Source organism: Colossoma macropomum, unplaced genomic scaffold, assembly GCF_904425465.1.
Source record: "Colossoma macropomum unplaced genomic scaffold, Colossoma_macropomum, whole genome shotgun sequence".
Taxonomy (NCBI): domain Eukaryota; kingdom Metazoa; phylum Chordata; class Actinopteri; order Characiformes; family Serrasalmidae; genus Colossoma; species Colossoma macropomum.
In genome coordinates this window covers 17,416,460-17,440,462 of record NW_023494789.1, presented here as the reverse complement: position 1 = coordinate 17,440,462, position 24,003 = coordinate 17,416,460, and the positions used below count along the sequence as shown (strand labels likewise).

Here is a 24,003-nt window from a genome sequence, read left to right as displayed (position 1 = left end):
GTTTGGTATCAGCAGTGCAGTCTCAAGTCACTTCTCATGGCTCTTGTCAGTGCCAGGTACATCCTCTCATTAGAGTATTTTAGCTTACTAGACAGTGAAAGATTCAAGCTCATTTGTGATGTACAAAACTAAGCTGCTATGTACGACCCCACAAATTGCACATAAATGGAAGTAATGAAAGAACTCTGCACTGCACATTTATCAGTATAAATATCAGCCTGTATAATCATAACATAACCAGATGTTAACCTTTTAAACAACACGTTTTTAGGGTGAAGGACGTCTTTAAGATTAATAATGGAGTAGTAATCCTGCAAGTGCATATGCTCTTCTTTCCCTCCACAAAGGCTAAGTTCAGTTACTGCACCTCTGTGTTCTAGCTGCTTCTCAGAAGTCAGCATTCATCCATCCTTACTGGAATCACTTCAAGCACTTTCTAGAATATCTGTCCATGTGTAGCATAGAGAAGAAGCATATATCTTTAATAGGTAACTTCTTTCACGGCTCCTAAGAACTTCGAATGTTTGTTGTCACCTGGGAAGTCCTGTGGAAGTAGTTTTGTTAAATTGAGGATGGGTGAGGTGAGGCACACTGAATGGTACATTTTGAGCCTCATCCAGAGCTCAGTGGATAGTCTGCTACTGGAAATGCTAAGAGACCAATCAGCAGCAGGTATTAATGGCAGGCTTTCTACCATGGCAACTGTCCATTTTAGTCCAGTTCCTTTCTTCTAGAGTCATTCCATCGTTGTTGTTTGCCTAACGCATGTAACTTTATTGAAGGCTCATATAACTGATCATAGCGAGTTCAGCAAATAAACAAAATCACTTTCTTGTTTGTCGGCTGCCATGGTAACTCTGAAAAAGGCTGCTGATATGTCAGCGTGGTGCTTATTGTTGCAATTTCATATAAAGTTCTTTTTTTTGTTCTGTTTTCCAAGAAGAAACATCACTCCTTGTTTGTTGAAGTCGGAACTCTATCAGGGGCTCTGGTGATTGTGCTGTTCTCTGTTTTTGTGTTTATTATATGATTTTAACTCAGGAAATTGAGTTAATCTACAATAAGGTCAAATTGAATATTCCCCACAGAAATGGCTTTGTCATTAAAACCTAGGAGAGCAGCTTTAATAGACTAGTACCAACAGGGTGCAGATTGTAAAAATTAACATTTAATATTTAAATTAATACAAACAACATTAATACAAGTAGTGATTATGTGTGTCATCTTTATTTAACCATTTCTAGACCTCTCTACTGGGAAGCTCGGTCATGTTCGTAGTTACTGTCCAGTACCTAGTTTGGCTCAGTCATTGGGATTGACTAAACCCATGCAATGGGCTGGAGGCATCGAGGAGAAATCTGGAACTAAAGTAGCTCACGAGATGCGAACTACTGTTTCAAAAATGTAGTTATACAGGCATAGACACACTTTTTGCCTGGATAAATGATTTTAAATAATGCACCCAGGTACTCTAGCACAGTACTGTATGAAACATCCAATCACAAGTTCAGAGTAATACCCCCTTCCCTCAACAACAAAGAAAAAAGAACTCCAGGAGTGCTATTTCTGGATGTTACTTCTTCATGCTCAGAAGGCTGGAGGTTTAAACAGTAGTTTCTTGCTGTCTCCACTTGACCTCATCTGAGTGGGGACAGGAATCTGTTCACTGGTGAATAACAGATTCAGTTCATAATTCTCAAAGACAAGGGTGAAAGCGAGTTAATTTACTGGCCAATTATCCCTAATAAAGCGGTAGAGACATAATTGATAATTAAGTAAATTGCTGTAATTACACAGTGCCTCGGCTCAGTTGGCCTCTGTGGTTGTTCACCGTCTCACACAGGCATGAGGGGAAGAAACACTTTTACAAGAAAAGCATGAGTGGAAATCATGTTTCCACATAGATTTGCATTCAGTATTAACTGAGGGTGGGTGAACATCAGAAGACTTCATTCTGGCTAAGCAGTCATATTTGACCTTTTGATTTCATTTGAATTTCAGTGCACTCAGTTCAGACACTGATTTTATTGCAGTGGAATTGAAAGTGCCCTCTGTTTCCATAGACATTGGTTCTTTGAAGTTGAATCAAATACTTGACGCATTGTAGCATTTATTTGCTTTTAAAGAGCATTTAATAAGACAGAACAAGCTCCATGAAGGGTGTGTGGCCCGCTTCCAATCCGCACTTCATCTACAAAAGGAGAAAGAGATCACTAAGCTGCTGTCTTTTGGTGTACACATTGATTAGGTCTTTCAGTCCTACAAGTGGATGCCTGCAGTACTGTGTAACAGTCAGAGACCCTTCTGTTATGTAATTTTTACAATTTCAGGAGATATTTCTGAAATGATTAGATCTAACATAATCTACATGCATAAGGAAAGAGAAAGTAAAACTGAAAAAAAAACATGTATCCAAAACTGGAGTTTCAACATTTGTTAAAGGATATAGAGAGAATGGGACTCCTAACAAGACCTAGTAGACCAGCAAAACTCAAGTTCCACTCTCTCTTCAGGTCTGAAAAAATGCACAGGTGTTTCTGTCCATCCCTCTACTGTTAGAAGACAACTCAACACTATGAGTCTGAAAAGATGTGTAGCTGTCAAGAAGCTGTAACTGAGAAAAGGAAACAGGCAAAAAAAAGAAGAAAATTGAAAAAAAAAATGACACAGAAGCTGCTGGTGTTCTCAGAACAGTGGACTGACCACCCCAGGGTCCAGACGCATCGTTGAATATGAGAAGCAGAAAATGAAACCAACTTCTAAGACTGACTTTTGGAGGTGTGGAAAAAATATCCTTGCAGATTTTATTGAAATACTGAGGTCTCCCAAAAATAAGCAAGCTGTAATTAAGGTAAAGAGTAATGAATTTAAAGCTTTTGGCTGTTTTGAGTGGAAATTAAATAAACAAAGAGTGGGCTCTGACTTTTGTACACTACATTGTAGAATAAGATATCAAGCCCGGTATTCACTGTAGTAATTTTAGGAGAACTTGTCACAGATTATATATAGTACCACTGCATGATATGGACCAATTATTATTGTGATTATATTGCGTGCTTATGGTATATTAAGAACTCTTTGGGGAATCAGTAATGTGATACAGGTAAATATAAATCTGCATTGCTTTGACCAAAATAATTTAGTTGGTTTACGAGAATTTCATGGTTTATTACAACACCACCCACAGAAACACTCTTCATTTTCTAGACCTGTGATTGGTCAAGGTGCTCAGAGCACACAGTAAAAAAAGTTATGGTTATTTAGGTGTTTGCATATTGCAGCCTTCTGTGATGTTGTATTGCAGAGCCTACTGTTCAGATAACAATTAACAAATGTTATCTCTGCAGCCGTAATACGTGCTGAAAGTCCATGTTTATTCCGAGTGCTCCGAAACAACCTAAGAATCTGGTTTGCTACAGACCAACCATGCAACTAATGATCCCTTCCCTTGTGTCATATCAAAGACGACATGCCGTCCTCCAGCCTTGAACTGAAGTGTTGGAAGTTGGCGAGTTTGATCTTGATATGCAAATAGGCTCTGCTGCTTCCAGAGACCTTTTCCTGTGTGGTTTTTTAAGACGTCTCGTCATCTTGAACTCGAGATGAGTCACTCGCACCCCTCCGTCGTACCTGTGTCTCATTCTTGCATCTGGCCTGCTTCCCCTCAGTTTGATAAACTCCAGATTTCTGTCACTCTGGGAGGTCCGCTGTGGGCTGGGAACAACAGCGCAGCTGCAATTTTGACTGATCGTCTATACAGCTGAAGGGAACAGAGAGGCTTCTGTGCAGGAGGTCACTCATACAGCCCTGTTGCTTAGGAGCCGAAAAAAGGCAGTGAAAGGAGACTCGCCAAGTGGCTGTGTCAAGCTTTAATTTTGCCGTTTCATGATAATTTGTCAATGACTCCAGCTGGTTGGGTTTCCTTGCTGCGCTATACAGAATAGAACAAAAGCTGTTAATATAAGTGCACTGAAAACAGGTTGCAAATGGAATAAATTGTTCTCGCACACTGGTTTTGTACCATACACCCAAGAAGTACTTTGTGCAGACCATCAGCAGTGTTTTTATATTTCTTTTGATGTTGAAAGGCCCCATACTGCCACTATTAGCCCATAGTCACATGTGATGTAAACCAGGGAGGAAAAAGACAAACACCTTCTTTCTACTGGATGACTTGAACTGTTTTTTTCCCCGTTTGACAGATGGAAGGAGAGGAAAGTATTTTTGCGACTGCATCCAAAATCGCATGTATGTTGTCTTCAAGACAGAACATCACCTGATTTTAGCGTTTGCATCTTCTCCATTCCATCATGTCTACTCCTGAGACAAAGGGGATGGAGTGGGTTTGTTAGTGTTGGAGTACGTGTTGTGTCAGAGCAAAACAGGATGGCTTGCCGAGTGTCTTGGGTGTTGTTTACTTGTCACTGGAGTCCTCAGATCAGGCCCGGCGCTCGCCGGCTGCCGTGACACATGCCCTGCCATATCATGAGGTGACAACGGAGCAAGAGCTGACAAATTGTCACAGGCCGTTAAGATGGCTTCCACGGCCAGCTCTGTACCAGGCCAGCAAGCAGATAATCTGAGCAAAGGCAGACAGATCAGTGTCCTACCTCGACATGTTCGCTTGTTTGGTTTCTTATTTTTCTGTGGAGTCTATTTGTCTGGGTGTGGGTTCTACCAGCACTTACATCATCCTCTGACCTGATAGACCAAGCAACACAACCATTAACTGTTAACTATACCACACAACTATTAACTGTTAACTAGGACTGTAAAAAAAAAGCACATTTCACGATATGATACCTATTGCCATTTTCGCTTTACGATACAGTACATTTTCGATACAGAATTAGAAAAGAAATGCTAACAGAACTTCATAACATTCATTCAGTCTTTTTGCTGATTCCCAAAATGTTTTCTTGTCATTTCCACTGCTCTTCTCAGAGACAGTAGTGCTTATTGAAGGGGATACTGGCACAGGTAATTTTCCTCGAAGATGCAAAATAAATAAAGAACGGAAAAGTGTGTATGAAAGTAAATATAAGATGTAAACTATGGAGTTACATCTCGGTATTAAATGAACTGTGCATTACAAGTTAGTTTACAATCTGATCTTGTGTTGTATATAGAAAATGGCTCTTACTGTCTGAAATGAGCATGATAGAAGTTTCTGAAGTGGCTCAGTCACTCCCAGCAAACTGCGGAATCCACAGACAAATAGAGGTGGACTCTATGGCTGAATAGAGGTGAAAATCTGTACGGAGGGAGTTTTTTATTTTGCCTGTTCAGAATCGGCTCTTAATGGTTGCTAGAATCCTGGGGGGAGAAGTAGATGCTGATACTCGTTTTCTCCACAAGGCTGGAATGGACTGTTCCCCAGCTTTTTATTAAAATGTTTTGTTCCACCTGAAATTGAGCACTCCGGTTAAGGTGAAGAGGAAAATTCTTATAAGAAGCTGGACAACTTTAGCTTAGATTTTCTCCTTGCTCTGATTACTGACACATATGGGTGATGTCTTCACAAAGGAGTTAACATATTTGAAATATTAGTGCAGGAATCTAACCAAGCCAGTTTTGGTTTAGGCTAACCAAACCAGTTTTTTCCAGTTGCGAGAGCTGCACAGTGGAGTTTTTAGTGTTCATGGTTGTCGCTTTTAAGGAGGACTGTGTTAAATAGAACTATGAAAACCATCACCAATATTGTTCATTTTATAGCATGAAATCTGTCTGTATTCAATTCACAGCTCTCATCATCTTGAGAGTCCTGTATTGGAAAATATTGACATGCGTACTGTGACTTCCTTATTGTTAACAATTAATAGGACTTGCCAACCTGTAATACAGGTCTCGTGATATGCTGTAAAACTACAGCTCTCCCCCTAGGTGGGGTTAATAGTGACAGATTGAGGGGCTAGTTGTAACAGTCACTAAAAAGTCTGGTAAATTGTCACAAATGCAGTTAATTCAACCCATTTTTATGTTGTTTAAACCAGACAAGCTTTCCCACCTACATGTATGCATAAAAATAAATATGATTAGTGAAAAGAGACGTCGTAATTTTAACTGCAAAGTAGAATAGTTAATATCAGCAAAATAAAATTTAAATAATTTATTTAAATGTCATTCCTAGTATGTTTTTGATAATTTTATTAATTAAAACTTCCAAAATATTAACTGTTTTATTTATATGGCTGGATATGGGTTTCTCTCATTCCTCACTTTAGGAGACTTGGTTGTAACTCACAGTCCAATCAAAACAGCCATTAAGTGCAAATTATTAATTTTCAGGAGATATTTCTGAGGAGATTAGATATAAGATAAACCACTTATGTAGGGAAGGGGAAAGTTCATGGAAGTTTTGAACTCCAAAATTGGAGTTCAAAAAATGATTAAAAGAGAGAGAAAATGGGGCAGCAATGCAAGAGCTGATAGACCACCAAAATTGTGACCATCAGATAAACAGTACTTCGGAAATCAAGCTCCACTCTTAATTCAGCTGTCAAGAAGCCGTTACTGAGAAAAACTAATGGACAAAAGAAAAGAAAATCGCAAATTAGATGCTGTCCAGACCTCAACATCACTGAATGTGTTTGAGTTACTTAGATTGTGAGAAACAGAAAATGCCACCAACTCCTAAGATTGAACTTCGGAGGTGTGAAAAACTGAAAGCAAGCCTCCCAGAAAAGAGTGGACGATGTAATAAGGGCAAAGGGTGGACACAGTAAATCCTGAAAAATGTGATAGTATCTTTAGTTGTTGAGTTTTCTGTGTAAATTTCTGTAAGTGTATATTTTCTGCTTTTTTTCTGGCACTGAAAAATTAGTAACTTGTACTTAATGGCTGTTTTGACTAGAAATAAAATAAGTGAAGGGGGATAAAAGGTGGTTTTTGACATTTGTACAGTACTGTGGGTGTGAATTTTGTGGCTTATATAGACAATTCAGTAAATAAAAAAACAAAAAGTTACTTTTATGATATAAACACAGGCTTTTGGGTGAATCTGTGAAAAAGCAACCAGCAGCATGTTCTACTTGAAATTGTTGAACAGCACAAAATGTGTTACATTTTGCCCCGTTAGGTTGTCCCCCACACTCCTCTATTAGTGAGCTAGAAGACTCAACTTTAGTGTGTTTTAGCATACACAGTATTGCAGTTCTAATAATGTTATTGATTATAATGATATACTTATTATATCCAATGATCAAAAGCTTGTCTAAAAATACAGTACAAGCCAAAATAATCATCATAACCCAGGTGTAATGTGACTTCAGCTTGTAGATACACGGCCTGCAGTTCTATCTGTCTGGAATTTAGTAAAACACATTGCTTAAGTCTGAGCAAGACAAGGAAGGAAAAATCCTCATGCAAACAGGTGCTGTAACAAATCCGCCAGAGGTGTTTGCACTGATGACCCTCGTGGTGCGTGAGTGGCACTGAACATGCTTGTTTCCCTCTGAAAGAGAGGCAGAGGTGGAAACTCGTGAGCTCAGACAAAGAGATGCTGGTGCATGCTCTCAGTAAATAAGCGCTGCACACTGAGAGAGAGGGAGGGAGAGGGAGGGAAGGATGAAGGGAGCTGGAGCAGATATTAAAAGATGATTGTGCGTGGGCTGTCTTGGCTCCCCTCCGGAGGGAAAACGTAAAGCCTGCATCAATCAGCGAGAGGATAAAACAGCAGCCAAACAGCGCAGCAGCGAAAAAAATCATAATAAATAAAAAAAGCTTCCACAAGAAAGAAAGCAAGAGCAAAAAAAAAGAAAGAAAAAAGAAAGAGCGAAAAAGAAATCTAACGCGGTGTAGAAATTTTTCTGTGTTTCAACATTTTACCACTGTGGGGATGGTGAAATAACAGCTGTTTGTGACCTCACCCAGCACCAAGTTTTTTTTTCTTCTTTCTTTCTTTCTTCTTTTCTTTTTTTTATTTCTTAAGTGTTACTTATTTGTGCCTAGGCCTTGTTTTTCAGTTTGTATTGCTTTTGTAGCAATCTCAAACGAATTTCACTTTTTCTCACGACTTACAAAGCCTCTGGCTCCTTTAGACATCTTCCCGACAAAAACATTACATGAAAATGAGTGTAATTCCTCAGTCGAACTGAATTTATGGCTGTATCTGCCATAAAGTGCGTAATCTTCTCCTTTTCATGATCTAGCCAGTGATTCATTCATCACTCCACACCTGGTCTGTGCCATCAATCATCATTTCTGACATCTAACGTGTGTCTGTACGTCTGATGAATTTATTGTCCAAACATAATCTTCTAAGGTAGTTGTCAGCCATCTGTGCTGTTGTGCAGCTGATAAGATGTTATTATAAATATTTACCAGTTTCGTTTATTCTTCTCATACCTTCCCTTGATTGATCATAAGATTTACCATTTTGTTAAAGATGATGATTAGGCAGATTTCTTTTCCTTTTTGAGCCAAAGTCAGTGCACCTTAAATGACAACTTTGGGGTATAAAAATGCCTCGATGCAACAGTCTGAAGGTTGCAATTAGATAACAGTTCCATGGTAAGCTTTTTAATAAGGAGCACTGACGCTCCTGATTGAAAATAAAACAGGAGCACACAGAAAAATCTATAAGCACAACTTGAGGTTTTATTCTTCATATCAGTCAGAGAGTATGTGTAATTTAGCAATCAGATTTTCCTCAGGTTGTTCAAGCCTCTAATGATTTCTCTGAACAACATTAGGAACATTTATAGTCATTCAATATTTATGTTCCTTTCTTGCAATTTGTTTAAGTTCATCAATGTTCCTGTGTTTTATCTAATCAACACGAAGTATGTCTTTTGTTCTAGGGATGCATCAGTAGGGGCTCCCGAGTGGTGCAACCGTCTAAGCGTTGACCCTATCATCAGGAGATCACGAGTTTGATCCCTAACAACTAAATTGGGGAGAAAATTGGGTAAAAATCCAGGGGGATGCACCAATCATGAATTTTTATGGCCGATTCCAATTTATTCACTGCAAAAAAATTTTATTATCGTTTTTAGCACAGCCCTGTTTCCCAAAAAGTTGGGACGCTGTGCAAAATGTAAATAAAAACAGAATGCAAAGTAGGGGTGGGAATCTCTAGGCACCTCACGATTCGATTACGATTCAGAGGGCTGCGATGTGATTATAAAACGATTATCGATGCATCTCGATGCATTTTTTTTTCTATGTAGCATTTATATTTCCTCACTGTGTGAGCTCAAGTTTCGAGTTCAAGTTTCAAGTTTATTTGTCATTTGCACAACATGTCAGGACATTTATGCATTGAAATGCTTGTGGTGAGGCTCAGCTACACTCTACAGAAAGTAAATAAGTAAAAATAAAAATATAAGAAAAACCAGCTGAAATATATTAAATATACACAAAATATACACAGAATATACACAGACGTGTGCAACATAGTGCGAAAGCCCTGTTTCGCAATGACTGAGAACTGCAGGTCACATAGCAGCGATGCGTTATTCGCATTTATAAGCATTGCAGTTGGTTTCCCGGTACGTTAAATCTGCAACGAGAGACTGTCAAACAGTCGAACGTAGGGAGACATTTAACTGATCTACTTCTGAGGAAAAGTTTTCTTGCGGAGATGGGAAGAAAGCGGCTGTAGCTGCGCTAAAGCTTAAAGCAGAGTAGAGTAAGTCCGCGTTTTCGTTTATATTGTTTAGTCTATACTAGGACATTATCACATACTGAGACATACTGGACATTAAATGTTGTGGCTCCCAAGGTGGTTTGATTTTTGCTGAAAGGACAAAATGTCTCTTCTTATCATTTGTGTTGTGACTCCTCATCTAACCTGGCTTTTAATGCAGAGGGAGCTGGTCGGATTTCTCACTCATCCAGTTCCGTCAACATTACGTTATAAATTAAATATTTAGAAAATTGATTTTTGACATTTGTGAATCGATTCAGAATCATTCACGTCCGCATCGCGATGCCTCTAAGAATCGATTTTTTCCCGCACCCCTAATTCAAAGATGTGCAAATCATTTAAACCCTATATTTAATTGAGAATAGTACAAAAACAATATGTCAAATGTTGAAACTGAGAAATTTTATTGGCCATTTTGAATTTGATGCCAACAACATGTTTTAAAAATGTTGGGACAGGGCATGTTTACTACTGTGTTGCATCACCTCTTCTTTTAACAGCCCTCTGTAAGCATTTGGGAATGGTTGACAGGTCTGGACTGCATACAGACCAGTTTAGCAGGACTCTTTTACTACGAAACCGTGCTGTTGTAATGTGTGCGGATAGTGGTTTCGCATTGTCTTGCTGAAAAAAGCAAGGCCGTCTTATATCGTGAATCTTTTAATGATATGTACTGTAGATTATGAAGTTCTTTGATATTTTACATTGAGAAATGTTATTTTGGAATTTTGGCGTGCACAGACTTTCACTGAGTGGAGAACCCCTCCCCATCTTTACTTTTGAAAGACTCTCTGGGATGCCCTTTTTTTACACGCAATCATGTTACTGACTTCTTTTTTTTTCCCAAGCATTACACAACAATTACACAACAAGCCCCTGTTCCAACTTTTTTTGAAAAATGTTGCTGGCATCAAATTCAGAATGGATATATATCTTTCAAAAAACAATAAAATTTCTCAGTTTCACTCCCGAGTGGCGCAACCGTCTAAGCGTTGGCCCTGTCATCAGGAAATTGCGAGTTCGATCCCTGGTGATGCTACTGCCGTCCGTGGCCGGGAGGCCTGGCTTCTCCCTCCATCACTCAACGCGATGCTAGTCAGCACGGGAGTCTGTTAGCTGACGTAACAGATCTGGCGGTCGGCGCTGTCCTCCAAGCGCTTTCAACTGTCCAATGGCGTTGCGTGAGCGGCAGTTTGAAAAGATGCGGTTGCTGGCTTCACAGGTCTCGGAGAGAGAGCGTGTTTTATTTTGCCCTACTGCCCTCCTAGCGTTTGTAGTATCGTGTGACTGGGGGAGTCCTAACTAGTGGGTGGAATTGGAGACACCTAATTGGGGAGAAAATCAGGGAAAAATCCAAAAAAATAATAATGAATAAAATAAAAAAAAAAAATTTCTCAGTTTTGACATATATTTTTTATTTACATTTTGCACAGCATCCCAACTTTTGTTGGAAACAAGTTGTTTTTTTGTTTTTTTTTAATGTGAAACACTGTGCAGGGTAAATGAACACCTGTAACAATAACATTTTTTATTTTTAAATTTTAAAGCAGTTAAATAACATCTGGGTTTCTAGGAATCTAGGTTTATTCGAAAAATGACGAGGCTTCATGACATTTTGAGTTAGTTGAACTGAAGTTTCACCTGGAGAGCTACCTGAAATACTAATAAACACACTGACCACCGCAGTTGCACAGGCTTCCTGTTTGCCAGTTTTCTGTTCCACCTTAAATGGTTTAGCAGTTACATTCTGGCACCTGCACAGGTGCAGCTATCTACTGCATGATTTAAAGTGGAAAGGAAAATTTTAATGAGATGCTGGCGAAGAAGAAGCATCATGTCAAAGTCTCGCCCGTGCCAGAAAATAACATCTTAAAAAAGCAAAAACACAGAAAATGGCTTCTTTTATGGGTTGTTTTATGGTGTCATGGTTACGGTCAACGTGCAGCCTTAGACGCGTACACTGATCAGACAAGTTGAGCTTTTTATAGCTTTTAATGCTGTTTGATTTCTTTTTCAAATCTGAATTTGGTTAATCATCATCAACTCACATATCTCTAGGACCGTTGAGAACCAGACAGAAAAGATGAAAGTGGATTGTGTAATTTTCTGTTTCTAAACTACTACTACTACTAATAAAAATGTTGATGATTATAGTAATTTACTGTTGAGCTAAATATGATTATACGAACAAATTCATTTTAAGAAACTGGCCTTAATATACACCCAAAGGAACATTATTAGCCACTGTTTTCATTTGCACCCCTGTGCATTCACTGGGCCTAACCTGGACACCCCGTTGTGAAAGTTCTGGCTATGCCCCATGGTGCCACATCGAAAGTAAGAGGTAACTGGCTATTTAGCGCAGTGAGTTATGCATGATTATGCCATAAGATATTAGTATAGGTGTAGCAGCAGCATTCAAATACAGTGCGAGTGCACTTACCTGCCTCGTGTTATTTACAGCATAAAATTGCAACACAGATACGCCAAAATAAATAAATATTTTGAGCAAAAATCGATCGATTCCTATCTTGGCCGATTCCGATTATGCATCCCTACTTTGTGCCAGAAGAACTTAGATCATCAACCGTCAAGCTTGTGTGCTGTCAGTGCTACTAAATGAAGAGCCGTTTGGCATCTGAAAGAAGCAGTTTCTTATCAGTGTGCTGGCTAACTGAAAAGAGCCAAAATGCCAGTCACAAGCTGTGTGAGTGTGCAGCTGCTTACCATTGCTTTTGAATTTCCTGATGCCACCATCTTTGTATCACACCTATGAAATATACAGGTTCCTTAGTTTTAACGTCTCAGTGCTCTCAAACTAAATGCGTTGTTTGATAGTTTTTCTGTTGTGTAAGAGGGCTGTTTAGCTGCTGGTTGTTTATTTTAGCCTCCATTTTGGTAACCTGTTTAAGCATAAAATGCGAAATCAACACTCTTGGCTTTAAGTTGATGTGGATACTAATGCTGGGCAGTGCACTGCGAAAACGGATCTGATCTCGGTATCGACCATTTCTGTGATGCCCTTGTGATACCTAGCGAAACAAACTTTCAAACTCTTGAGATTTATGTTCATTTGCTGCAGCAAAGGCAAAAGTGTGAGTCTTTCAGTAAAACCGGCAGCTCTTAACTAAATTGTGAGATGTCATAACTGTGCAGATCAGTTCGGCTTCTTGTGACAGGCGCACTGAGCCAAGTAGGCTAATTTTCTTTCCATGCCCTGTCAAAATTGTACCATTTGACCAGTGGCACACATTATTGATAAAACATCTGCACATTTATGTTAATGGGTAATGAATATGCATAATGAAGTGGTAGGCCTTTCGGGTCCAAATCTGCTCTCCCCTAAATCAGAACTTAAAAAAGAAGGAGGAAATGCGAGTATTTCACTCCTCTGTAGTGCCCTGGTTGTAATCAATTCTAATAAAATTTCGAACGTAAATAAAGAGGCGAACAGACAAATAGGTTTTCCATAACAGTTCTGAATCATAACTAATTAACTGAATCAGATCGTCATGAAAGCTGAGATGTCATAAAGCAATAAATCTTTTTCATGATACAATAAATTGCAATCAAGTTGAATCGTTGTATGATGCTAGATTTACACGCCTGTTGATAAGTATTGTTTTTAATGTGTAATTCATAGAAGTAACTGTTCCAAAACACACAGAGACACTAAGCAACCTTGTGTAACCACACCATCAGCACCATATCTGTGAAGTTCATCTAGGGACCTGATTTTGGCCTAGTATTAACTTCTGGCGTCCCATCTGAACAGAGTAGGTTCAGTCTGTAATTGATGACCGTATCACAGCACTTAGAACATCACTTGGTGAGATTTATTCCCTTCTTAACAACATAATTACATTAGACTTGACTTTCGTTTAGCAGACTGCTTTGTCCCTTGAGAATTTTTTAAGGAAATCCGGCATCGAGGATCATGAGGCTTTGGTTAAGGCCTGCAGGGCTGGGCAGTAACTGACCTACTATTGCCTTGTACTCTCAAGTACAAGCCCCAATTAACTTAGCCACACATGTGCTCCTCCTTATCTTGTTGCATAGCACTTTGCTGGCAGCACACACAGTCTCTTCAATCACACATACACATGTTTAGGACCTGCCAGGGACATCTGATCCCCAACTAACACGGGCTTAGTAATTTTCCACCTTTGCCCCAACACCTCTGTCATGCGCTAGTTCGGCGAGAAGAGGGTAGCACATATTGCAAGAGACGCTGTTTCTGTCTCAACCCTCAAATGGATCGTGTTTGTTCTGCATGTTTTCTCTCATTATAGTAAGTTTTCTTGAATGGAAGCTACAGTGCCATGTCTTTGGCAGTCTTTGTGGCAACACCATGACTACTAAGCTTCATTACACTGCACAGTAGGTTGGCCTGCACAAAGCATTCCCTCCCAAGCCTTCATCACATTCACTCCTAGCTGTTGATGTATCAGAGTTTTTAATAACTTGTAAGATACGCATTGCAGAGCGCTGACATGTGTAGCTAATTCTGGATGGATGACATTTCAGGAGACCGTAGCAAGTGGCTGTGGCCTCGGTCACCGGTGCCAGTGCTAACCCTAGTGCTTAGCCAGGCTTACTGCAGAGTCCACAGCTCAAATCACAGCACTCATTCCAGCATGGGATCAGATATCAAATTTCAGGTTCACAAACACTTTCTTATCTGGTGCCTTGGCACTGCCATGAGCATTCGAGGAAAGATTAACACAATCTATTGTTGTGGAATCGGTGCAGTGCTGAGATGCTTTATCTCTAAAAACATTCACCCCTGAAGTGGCTGAAGGTGACACAGCCATATAACCACAGAGGGACATGAACTTAAAATAAGGGTCAGGTGGTTCTCTGATCTTAAATTTCTGAAGCGGCCAAGCAAAGTTTGATTTTTGAAACCATTAAAAATTCAATCTGATTCTCAATGTTAGGCTTTCACCCTTTAACGCTGATGTAAACATGTGACTTTCTGCCGTTTTGTCTATGCTTTTTCATTAATAATGCTATAATATGTAAAGAGCATGATCTAAGAAAGCTGATTATTTTTGTTTTTTATTCAGTTTTTGTCACAAGCTACCATTTTGAACAAGAAAACACATAAATAGAAAACCACTTACTGGTTCTGAATGAGCTCACACACTCGCTTGGAAATGAACATAGTGCATTTAACAAGAAAAGAAGCCTTGTGTCATGCAGTGATATAAAACATGGTAGTGCACAGTAAGTTCTACACGCTGAAATTGGTAAAATGAACTTATTCTTGCTAGCTGGGATGTTCTTGCAGCGTAACTGTTCTTTTTCAGTCCAATCAGTTCATGTGGTTCAAGAAAACTGTCACTGAGTCAGTACTGCTTATCTTAAATGAATAAAACCTTGTGGCGCATGTGATATTCAAACCATTTGAATTTTTGTTTTGTGTTAAGCAAATGTGTAATCATAATAACGTTAGCTCTCACTTATTTCTTTCTGTTTTCTGTGATGCAGAACCATGTGGAGTGGCCAGAATGATGGGGACCAGCATGGTCATGTCACTGCAAGAATGGAGACTAGCTTGCCCATGGGCACCACCAGCATCTCCATCTCCCAGCAGCAGGCCCCTAAGAAGTTTGCTCCTGTGGTGGCTCCAAAACCCAAGTTCAACCCATACAAACAGCCGGGAGAGGGTGGACACGAGGGTGCAGGTGAGACCGCACAAACACGTAATGCAGGGAGGTGGCCATATGAAATATAAATATAAAAGTTAGAAACATGCAGAACATTACATAGAGTTCCTCCAACATTGAATAGGATCAGTGAAAAATAGGTTAATCATTTGAGTTTTTAGGAAAGTACTGTTCACCAAAGTGTGACACACCTGAGAAACAGTTGAGTGGGAGATTTTATGTGTCTGGGGTTCAGTTTTGTGCCTAAACAAGCACACTGTGGTTGACTTGGGAGTCCTGCCCAGTGACATTATAAGAGTCTTTGGGCAAGGCTCCTGTGGCTGCAACTGCCTTTGTAAGAAGCTGTAGAAAAGAGCATATGCCAGATTAAATAAATGTAAACCTTTAATAACAGAATTTAATAACATTTTATTTTATTATTAGTTTAATATCTTCATAACTGGCTTGCAGAATTTTTCCATCACTGTAGCTCATTGATTTGCTTCAACATTATCCATTCAAGTCCAAGCTCTCACTCCAGGTTCATCAAAATGCAATGAATGTGTTAAATGCTTTTGTGAGATGTAGCAGGGAGAACTACGCAGGGCCAGACCAAGTTTGCAAGAAGCTTGCATTACCGTCAACATCTGTGGCTTACTGAGGCAGCAGTGTCCCATTACTTTAATCTAACATGTTCCTTTAATTTGTAATAGGAAATTATAGTTAATAGGACTTCAGAGGATGCTGTTCCTAAAAGGCTGTAGTCTAGGTTGGGCATTTAAAAGCAGGCTAGAGGATTTTGTATGGGCACTGAGCACCTCAGGGGTCATTGGATGCGACATTCTCTGGGTTTTTTGAAAGAGCGCATTCCATTAGAGCAGCAATGTCAGCCTCAATGTCAGGCTGCAGTCTCTTAGGGGTCAGACTAATACCGTTCTCTTCTACCAGCTCCCTCTCCTAATGATTTCCATAGCCCCCTGTGGTCCCCATACCATAGCCCCACCCTTCCCTCTCTGATGATGACGAGTAACAGGAACTTTGTTTGCTGCCATTAAAGATGATTTTCCCTAAATCTTCAGTGATGCTAAGTTAAGTCAGTCTGACATCACATTTGGCTTGCACCCCTGCTAAAACTACATGTTAATTTTCTAAGTGAAAACAAGTGGAAAAAAAAATTACAGTGAACAATTTTAAAAAATGGCAATTGTCTGCAATTTTATAGCACACATTCTATTTATTTGCTGAATTTACTGTTTCTGAAAAAAACACATTTAAATCTGCTTTAACCTTTTTTTTCTATATGCCACATTTTAAGAGTTCAGTATGTTAAATTCAGCACACAGTAATTGTGCATTAAAATGTGCAGAAGTGTGTTCTCTGATGAGGATGTCTACTTATTTTCAAAATCAACAAAAGCATGCCTTTACTTCCTGTTCAAAAGATTGTCAACTTGATGCTCATCCATTTATATCAATCTTGTCTATCATTCTGTGACCTACAGAAATGTACAGAGTAAATATTTAGAAGGTTTCCTCCCGCATTGGGACAGTGTTCAAAAGATAACGGACTGTTTACATGCAACATGGCCTTCATCTGTGCCCCTCTGATAAAGACTGCTGGCATGCTGTGAAGTACACATGTGCTTTACATCACAGTTGTAGAATTATGATCAGATTATAACTGCATAAAAGTGTTACCTTAATGTAATACCAAATTGTGAGCCATCAAATTATTCTGCCATAAATTTGTGTTCATCAGTGGCAGCGTGACACAGAAAAAGGGGAGAACAAAAGTGCAGGAGTTTGCAGGACTAGTCAGATATTACATATGACATTCAAGTTTGTGCAATTGTGAAATGAAATGTTTGTAAATACATAATATTTTATTAAAAATCTGATGCTCACATTTTTTACAAAGTTATAATAAGGTTCTTTAACCTTCAAAAAGCAACAGAAGCAAAGACTGTTATTTTATCGTCATTTTAAAGTCTTTTTGGATCGGTGCTTTTTTTGCACACTGAGTGAAGATTTTTTCCTTTACTCTTGAAAAAAGTTTTACACAAGTCTCTCCTATTCTAAAGTTCCTTGGCCTACACTCTTAATAATGATAGTTCTTTATTAGATAAAACGGTTCTATAGAGAACCATGAACGCTCAAAGAGCCCTTTACATGATTAAAGGTTTTTTGCACCGTGAAAGGGTTCTTCAGATTGGAAAGAGTGTTCTTTGTTAAAGAAAATGGTTCTATATAGAACCATGAACACTCAAAGAACCCTATGTGTGATTAAAGGGTTCTTTGCACCGTGAAAGGGTTCTTCAGATATTAAAGAAAATGGTTCTATGTAAAACCTTGAACACTCAAAGAACTCCTTGCATGATAAAAGGATTCTTTACATTATGAAAGGGTTCTTCAGATTGGAAAGAGTGTCCTTGGTTAAAGAAAATGGTTCTATAAAGAACCGTTATGACTCAAAGAACCCTTTGCATGATTAAGGGGTTCTTTGCACCGTGAAAGAGTTCTTCAGATTGGAAAGAGGGTTTCATTATGAAAGAAAATGATTCTATATAAAACCATGAACACACAAAGAACCCTTTGCTTGATAAAATGGTTCTTTGCGTTGTGAAAGAGTTCTTCAGATTGTTCTATATAGAACCAAAAGGGGTTCTGCTGTTGTTACTATATGAGCTTGTAACAATAGAAGAACCCTTTATAGTGCTATATAGAACCCTTTTCAAAAAGGTTCTATATAGAACCATCTACAGCACATCCTCTACCAATCTGAAGGACCATTTCATGATACAGTGAACCCTTTAATCATGCAAATGGTTCTTTGAGTGTTCGTGGTTCTATATAGAACCATTTTCTTTACTAAAGAACCCTTGAAGAACAATCTTTTTTCAAGTGTGTATGTTGGCCGACCTTATAGATTGTTGCAGTATCTCCAAGTGCTTTATATCTCTTTGGTTTCCACTCTTTGCTCTTTTAGGTATTTGCTCTGGATAAGAGTGTCTACTGAATTACTACATGTAAAAGTAGTAGACAAAAATTTTAACACCTGTCGCAGGTCCTTGAGAGGATTCACATCAGGGTTTGATTGGACCACTCTAGAACGTTCACTTTGGCCACTCTAGAACGTATTGTGGAAGCTGTTGACTGTTGCACGTGTCTCAGCCATTGACACCTGGAAGTCAAAGTTGTTCCTGGCCTCACAGTTCCATCCTATTTTAGTTTGCTTCTGACCCTGCAGTTCAGGTTAGATGGATGGCCTGGTCTAGTCATTTTTTGGCTTTTGTGATGCTTTGTCCATTTCTTGATTATGGAGTAGACGGTGCACAAAGTGATTTTCGGAGAGTTTCTTTGCATTCTTCTCGTGATCTGTGATTCCCAGTAACCTTATCTCTATATGTGGTTTGGAAAGAGCACCCAATTGACTGCGGTTGAGCAGTAAAACTAATAATTTACATGCACTCAGCATAAAGGTGGGACATGCTGAGCTTCTCAGGCTTCTGTGTATAGTGCAATAACTACTCTTTCAGAAACTATATTGTACAAAAAATACAATTAGAACCATCTCTTCAGGCTTCTTCCCGCTCTTTCTCTGCCAATATGGAAATTGTGTCTGAAAGACTGAGCTTCAGTCTAAGTGAGGCATGTATATGTGCTGATTTTGTTGTTGAAATGTGATGTTAAGAAAATTATACTGAAATGGTAAAAGCTGGATAAAGACAATTACAGAAAAAAAAACGGCAGCTGGAGGAGACCCTGTTAGTAGCATCCACACCTCTGGTATAAATACCTTCTCAGTGTCTTGGCAAACTTCGAATTCTGTCAGTCCTGTCCAAAAGCTTTAGCTAGCAGCTTGCACTTTGGTCATTTGTTAATTTCTATTTTAAAGACTATTATTAAGAATTTGTTTCCGCAATAACAGCACTCTTTTCTTCCACTAATTAGTTGATAGCAGCTCTGTCAGATGTAGCCATGTTTCCATGGTTACAGTGCAGGCTTTCTGGACCCTAAAAAGCTCGCTGATTAGAAATATGACTTAAAGTTTATCTTTGCGATGAAAATTGTATTAATTAAGCCATTCTATTTTGGTACATTTCACAGCATTGTAAGATAGATTGAAAGGTTTGGAGAGGTTTCTTTTTCTTCTCTCCTATTTTTTTTTTCCTTTGCGGTGCCTGTAGCCCTGCGACTCTTTGATTGTGGAAGCGCCGAGAGAGAGAGAGAGAGAGGGAGACGGGAGTCTTTGTTAGGGATGTAAAGTGGAGAAGGGAGAAGGGTAGATTTAAGTCAAATCCAGCATGGAGATAGGGAAGCTATCGCAGCGAGCCGAGTGGGGGGGACTAGACTTTTGCGTCCCAGACAAAGAGCTGCTCAACAGTGGGAGAGAGATAACTCACCTTATTACATCACTCACTACTTCAAACATATTAGAGCAGAGGGAAAAAAGGGTTGGCATTTCAGTGGAAAAGCAAGTTTAGTAGTAATTGATCACTGTTTAAGTGGAGATCATGCATCTAGATGGAATTAAAATGAGGTGCACATAGACGTTTGGCATCTCCTTTGTCTTTGACTGTGATCAAAGTCGAGTTTGCGAAGCTGAAATGTTGCAGCTTCTTTATGTAGACAGTTGAGAAGAACAAGCTGTTCCTCTGCATGTACAGGGCACCATACAGTCAAATATAATTATTATGTGGTAGCTGTGTTGAGTTTCTATTGTGTTCCTATGAATATAGGTCAGGGTCCTCCATGGAGATGAGATGGGCTCCATGTCATTTCTTGAGGCTTAGCTAATAAATATAATAAGTTGTAATCTCTGTGAGCTCTTTTCTGATGCATTGCAGGCAAGAACCTTTGTAAAATTGTGGAAGTTTTATAGCACTGCATAGCACAGTTCTGTCATTTTGAAGCAGATTTCAGATTTAGGTTTTATATCTTCTAGGCACTGTAAGTGCAGTGTTGATGCTAATAGAAGCTGTAGGTAACCTATGCTGCTTTTAAACGAGATTAGTTGTGTTGAGGTGCGCTTTGCACCTCCTGAGCTATGACTGGTCATATAAGTGTGTTGTGATGGTTGATAAAGGTAAGCCAAACAGGCAGAAATAGAAAGCCTTTTTTAAACCCTCAAGGGATACAAACTTACAGACCTGTTGAGAACTTAAAGCCTTGTTCTTTTAACACATGGCAGAAAACAAGCTCAACATGTTTTCACTATCTTATATCTTAGGATATGTGCAGTATTATATTCTGAAAAGATGATGAGTCATATTAAGTCCAATAGACTGAGCAGTTGAGACAATACTGTGCAAAAGACCGAGACCATCCTATTTAATTTTCAGTAATAAAACAGCTATTAAATAAGTCGTTCACTTTTCAGAATCTGTAAAACACATTTAACAGAAAATTGCACAGAAGTCTCAACAACCAAATATAATATCTATTTTTTCAATATTTAATGGGATCTGTACTCTGGGGTGGTCAGTCCATTGTTCTTGTTTTTGTCTGTTTTCTTTTGTCAGTAACAACTTCTTGACAGTCTTTTCAGACTCACAGCCTTGAGTTCTCACAGTTGAAGGTGGGTTTTTTAGATCTAAAAGAAGAGTGGAGCTTGATTTTCTCCTCTCTCTCAAAGATGAAAGCTTTAAGTACTGTTTATCTGATGGTGACAGTTTTGGTGGTCTGCCAGATCTTTCAGTTAGTAGAAGCCCCATTTTCTCTATATCTTTAAATCATTTTTTTTAACTTTTGGAAATACCTGTTTCCTGAGTTATCTTATATATAATCTCCACAGAAATATTTTCTGGAAAATGAATGACTTGTACTTAATGGCTGTTGTAACTGGAAATTAAATGAAGGGAAGTCTCTGTGACTTTTGTACAGCACTTTAAGTGGTGACTGGTCTGCCTTATATTTAAATCACATGGTTTTCTTCCTCTACTGGGTGTTGACACTAATGCATGCAAACCTGCCATTTGCAGTACAGTATAACATACAGTTCCTTATTGAACTCAGTAACACCGGCCTTGACATTGTCAAGAGGATTATGAATGAAGCACATGTTGTTGACATAGGTCATCACCACTGAAGAGAGTTACAAGAAACAAGGATTCTTTTGTCTCACTTTAAATGTCAGGTTTCACTGTAGATGTTAAATTTCACTACACCATTGTGAATGAACTGCTTATGTAACAGCATCTGGGGTATGTATCTATCTGCAATAAACCAAATTCCCTCAATTTAGTTTCTCACAGAATGTAGCTTAATAGATATTGCATGATCAAAGAATTTCACATCTGTGTTTCGAATCTTTGTGCTTTGCTCTCAGTAAGATTTAATTAAAGATTTATTTAATTTCCCTTATCGTAGATTTTGGCATATTTTATTATTTTTGTAAGTCTCATCTGGACAGATTTATTAGGTGTGGACTTGGCCTAAACAGCTTAGAGTATCAAGTTGTTTTTCATTTTTATGGCAAGGCGCTAGTGTTGAAGTCTTCATCATGATATTCAAGTACTTAGGCTTACAGAACTTGTTAATATTAAAAGTATACTGAAAACTTTGTAATGAATGTGAAATATTCTAGTTTTGGTTGCATATCTATTAGCTTGGTAAGCTGAATTGAAACATTGACAAATTGAAGTGTACCCTCATTCTAATTTCTTGCTCCAAACAAACAATCAGCAATTGGGAAATGTATTGTTTTATTTTATTTTGGCTGATCTATGATGCAATTTTGTGATGTAAATAATGTGATTCAGGTATATGCACTAGTGCTGCATTTGAATTGTGATGTTACACCTAAACAAAAATGTCAGAGCATAATGCATACAATGCAGTCGTATGCAAAGGTTTGATGCCCCTGGTTCATGTATGTGTATGTGTTTGTGTATGTGTATATATGTGTGTGTATATATATATATATATATATATATGTATGTATGTATGTATGTATATATATATATATATATATGTATATGTGTGTGTGTGTGTGTGTGTGTGTGTGTGTGTGTGTGTGTATATATATATATATATATATATATATATATACACACACACACACACACACACACACACACACACACACACACACATACATACACATATATATATATATATATATATACAGAAACATGCCTTTTTTTTGTTTGTTCCCTGTAGATGATGTTACTTATCTTATTACATAATTCTCACTTTTCATGTAGAAAATCAACAAAATAATTTCAGCAAGGTTGTTCTAACTTTAGCATGCTGTATATAAGCACCATAGTGTTAAATAGCCAGTTATGTTTCATTTTCTATGTAGCACTTTGATTTCATATTATTTATACAAACTGATTTGTTTATATAACCTGATTTTTGTTTAAGAACTTTAAAGGCCAGTTTGGATCATTAAAGAGTAAATCATGTTGCAACTTTGGCTAATTAAAAGTACTAGATATATGCTAGTGCTCATCATGCATTCATTTAGCCCACATAATGTCCAAAAAATCAACCAATTGACTAAGAAAATCTATGTTGGCTGTAAATCTTCAAGATTGGTATGTTAATAAATGTATTTTGTGGTATTAGTTCTGCCATGATGTTTAATGGTATGGAATGAATCAGAACTGTATGATACTATATGTTGTTCAGGTATCATGGCTAAAGTTGTCCTAATACTACATAACGCAGATATGTTTTGCATAATGTATTGTTTACTGCTGTTCACGTGACTTAGTCATATGGAAGATTTTGGGGGAGCCCTAGTCAAATTACACATTTTACATGCACATTTTAATGTTCAGTTGCTGTTTATTCACTGAATTTAACGTATTTGAAAATGTGGCATGTGGAAAAATGATGGCACATTTTATAATTGAAGTTTTTTTTCAGTATATAAAACTCATAAAAAGAAATTGTGCACTAAAATTAGCGAAAAACATAGTTAAGTTTGTTCGCTGTCAAGGATGTGTTAACTTACGCTCACTTAGAAAGTCAACAAAACATGTCATTTCACATGCCTGGGGGTGTTTAAACTTTTGCCTACGACTGTAAGTGTAACTAAAAATGAGACTAAAATGAGCTGCTTCTGCTGCCCTGGTGGCAAAAAAAAGATGTGAACCATCACTTCCGTACCTATTGCCATCACACAATATTTCATTTTATTCATGGTTTGTTCAGATTTAGTGGGACCTGCCTCTGTTTAGTCCTCATCTTGAGCTTTTGTAAACACTCACACTTGGTTTTCTTCTGTGTATTAACAGCTTTTTTTATGGGTTTCATTCAGATGCCTATAGTCATGGCCAAATTTCTAGCCTTCCAGATCTTTCATACCATTCATAGCATTCTTACTTTGAAGCTCTTGAGTTGTTATTACGTGTAATGTCCATGGACACAGCAATAAAAGGTTCTTCTTTGAATTAGAATATCTTTCGTATAAATTTGATTACGTTAACTGTGCAGTAGCAGATAACATAACTGACTACAGTAAAATTGAAAGTCATGGGGCATGCTGTGTCTCTAACCACAAGTTTTAAGTTTAACCATTCTTGCTTCAGTTTTTACTGAAACTGTTCTCAGTATGCAAGGGTTCCTGGAAGTGTTCCTTTTTACTCAAAATATGGCTTGAGTGTTCCAGTTACATGATAGTCCAGGAAGTGCCTCTACGCTCTGCTGTGATGTGCTAAAAAGGTTCCCCTGGGCTTTGTGGTTCACACTTCTG

General features: G+C 38.3%; 1 protein-coding gene across 6 annotated transcripts in view; it reads left to right on the top strand.

Annotated features, from left to right (window-relative positions):
* Positions 1–24,003, top strand: part of LOC118808028 (LIM domain containing preferred translocation partner in lipoma) — a 249,321-nt gene that overhangs the window by 61,817 nt on the left and 163,501 nt on the right. For all 6 annotated transcript variants that reach the window (XM_036570363.1, XM_036570366.1, XM_036570361.1 and 3 more), the window contains one exon: positions 15,143–15,339. In XM_036570363.1, the coding sequence (XP_036426256.1) occupies positions 15,147–15,339 (193 nt within the window). In that variant the 5' untranslated portion in view covers positions 15,143–15,146. The remainder of the gene's footprint in view (positions 1–15,142; positions 15,340–24,003) is intronic.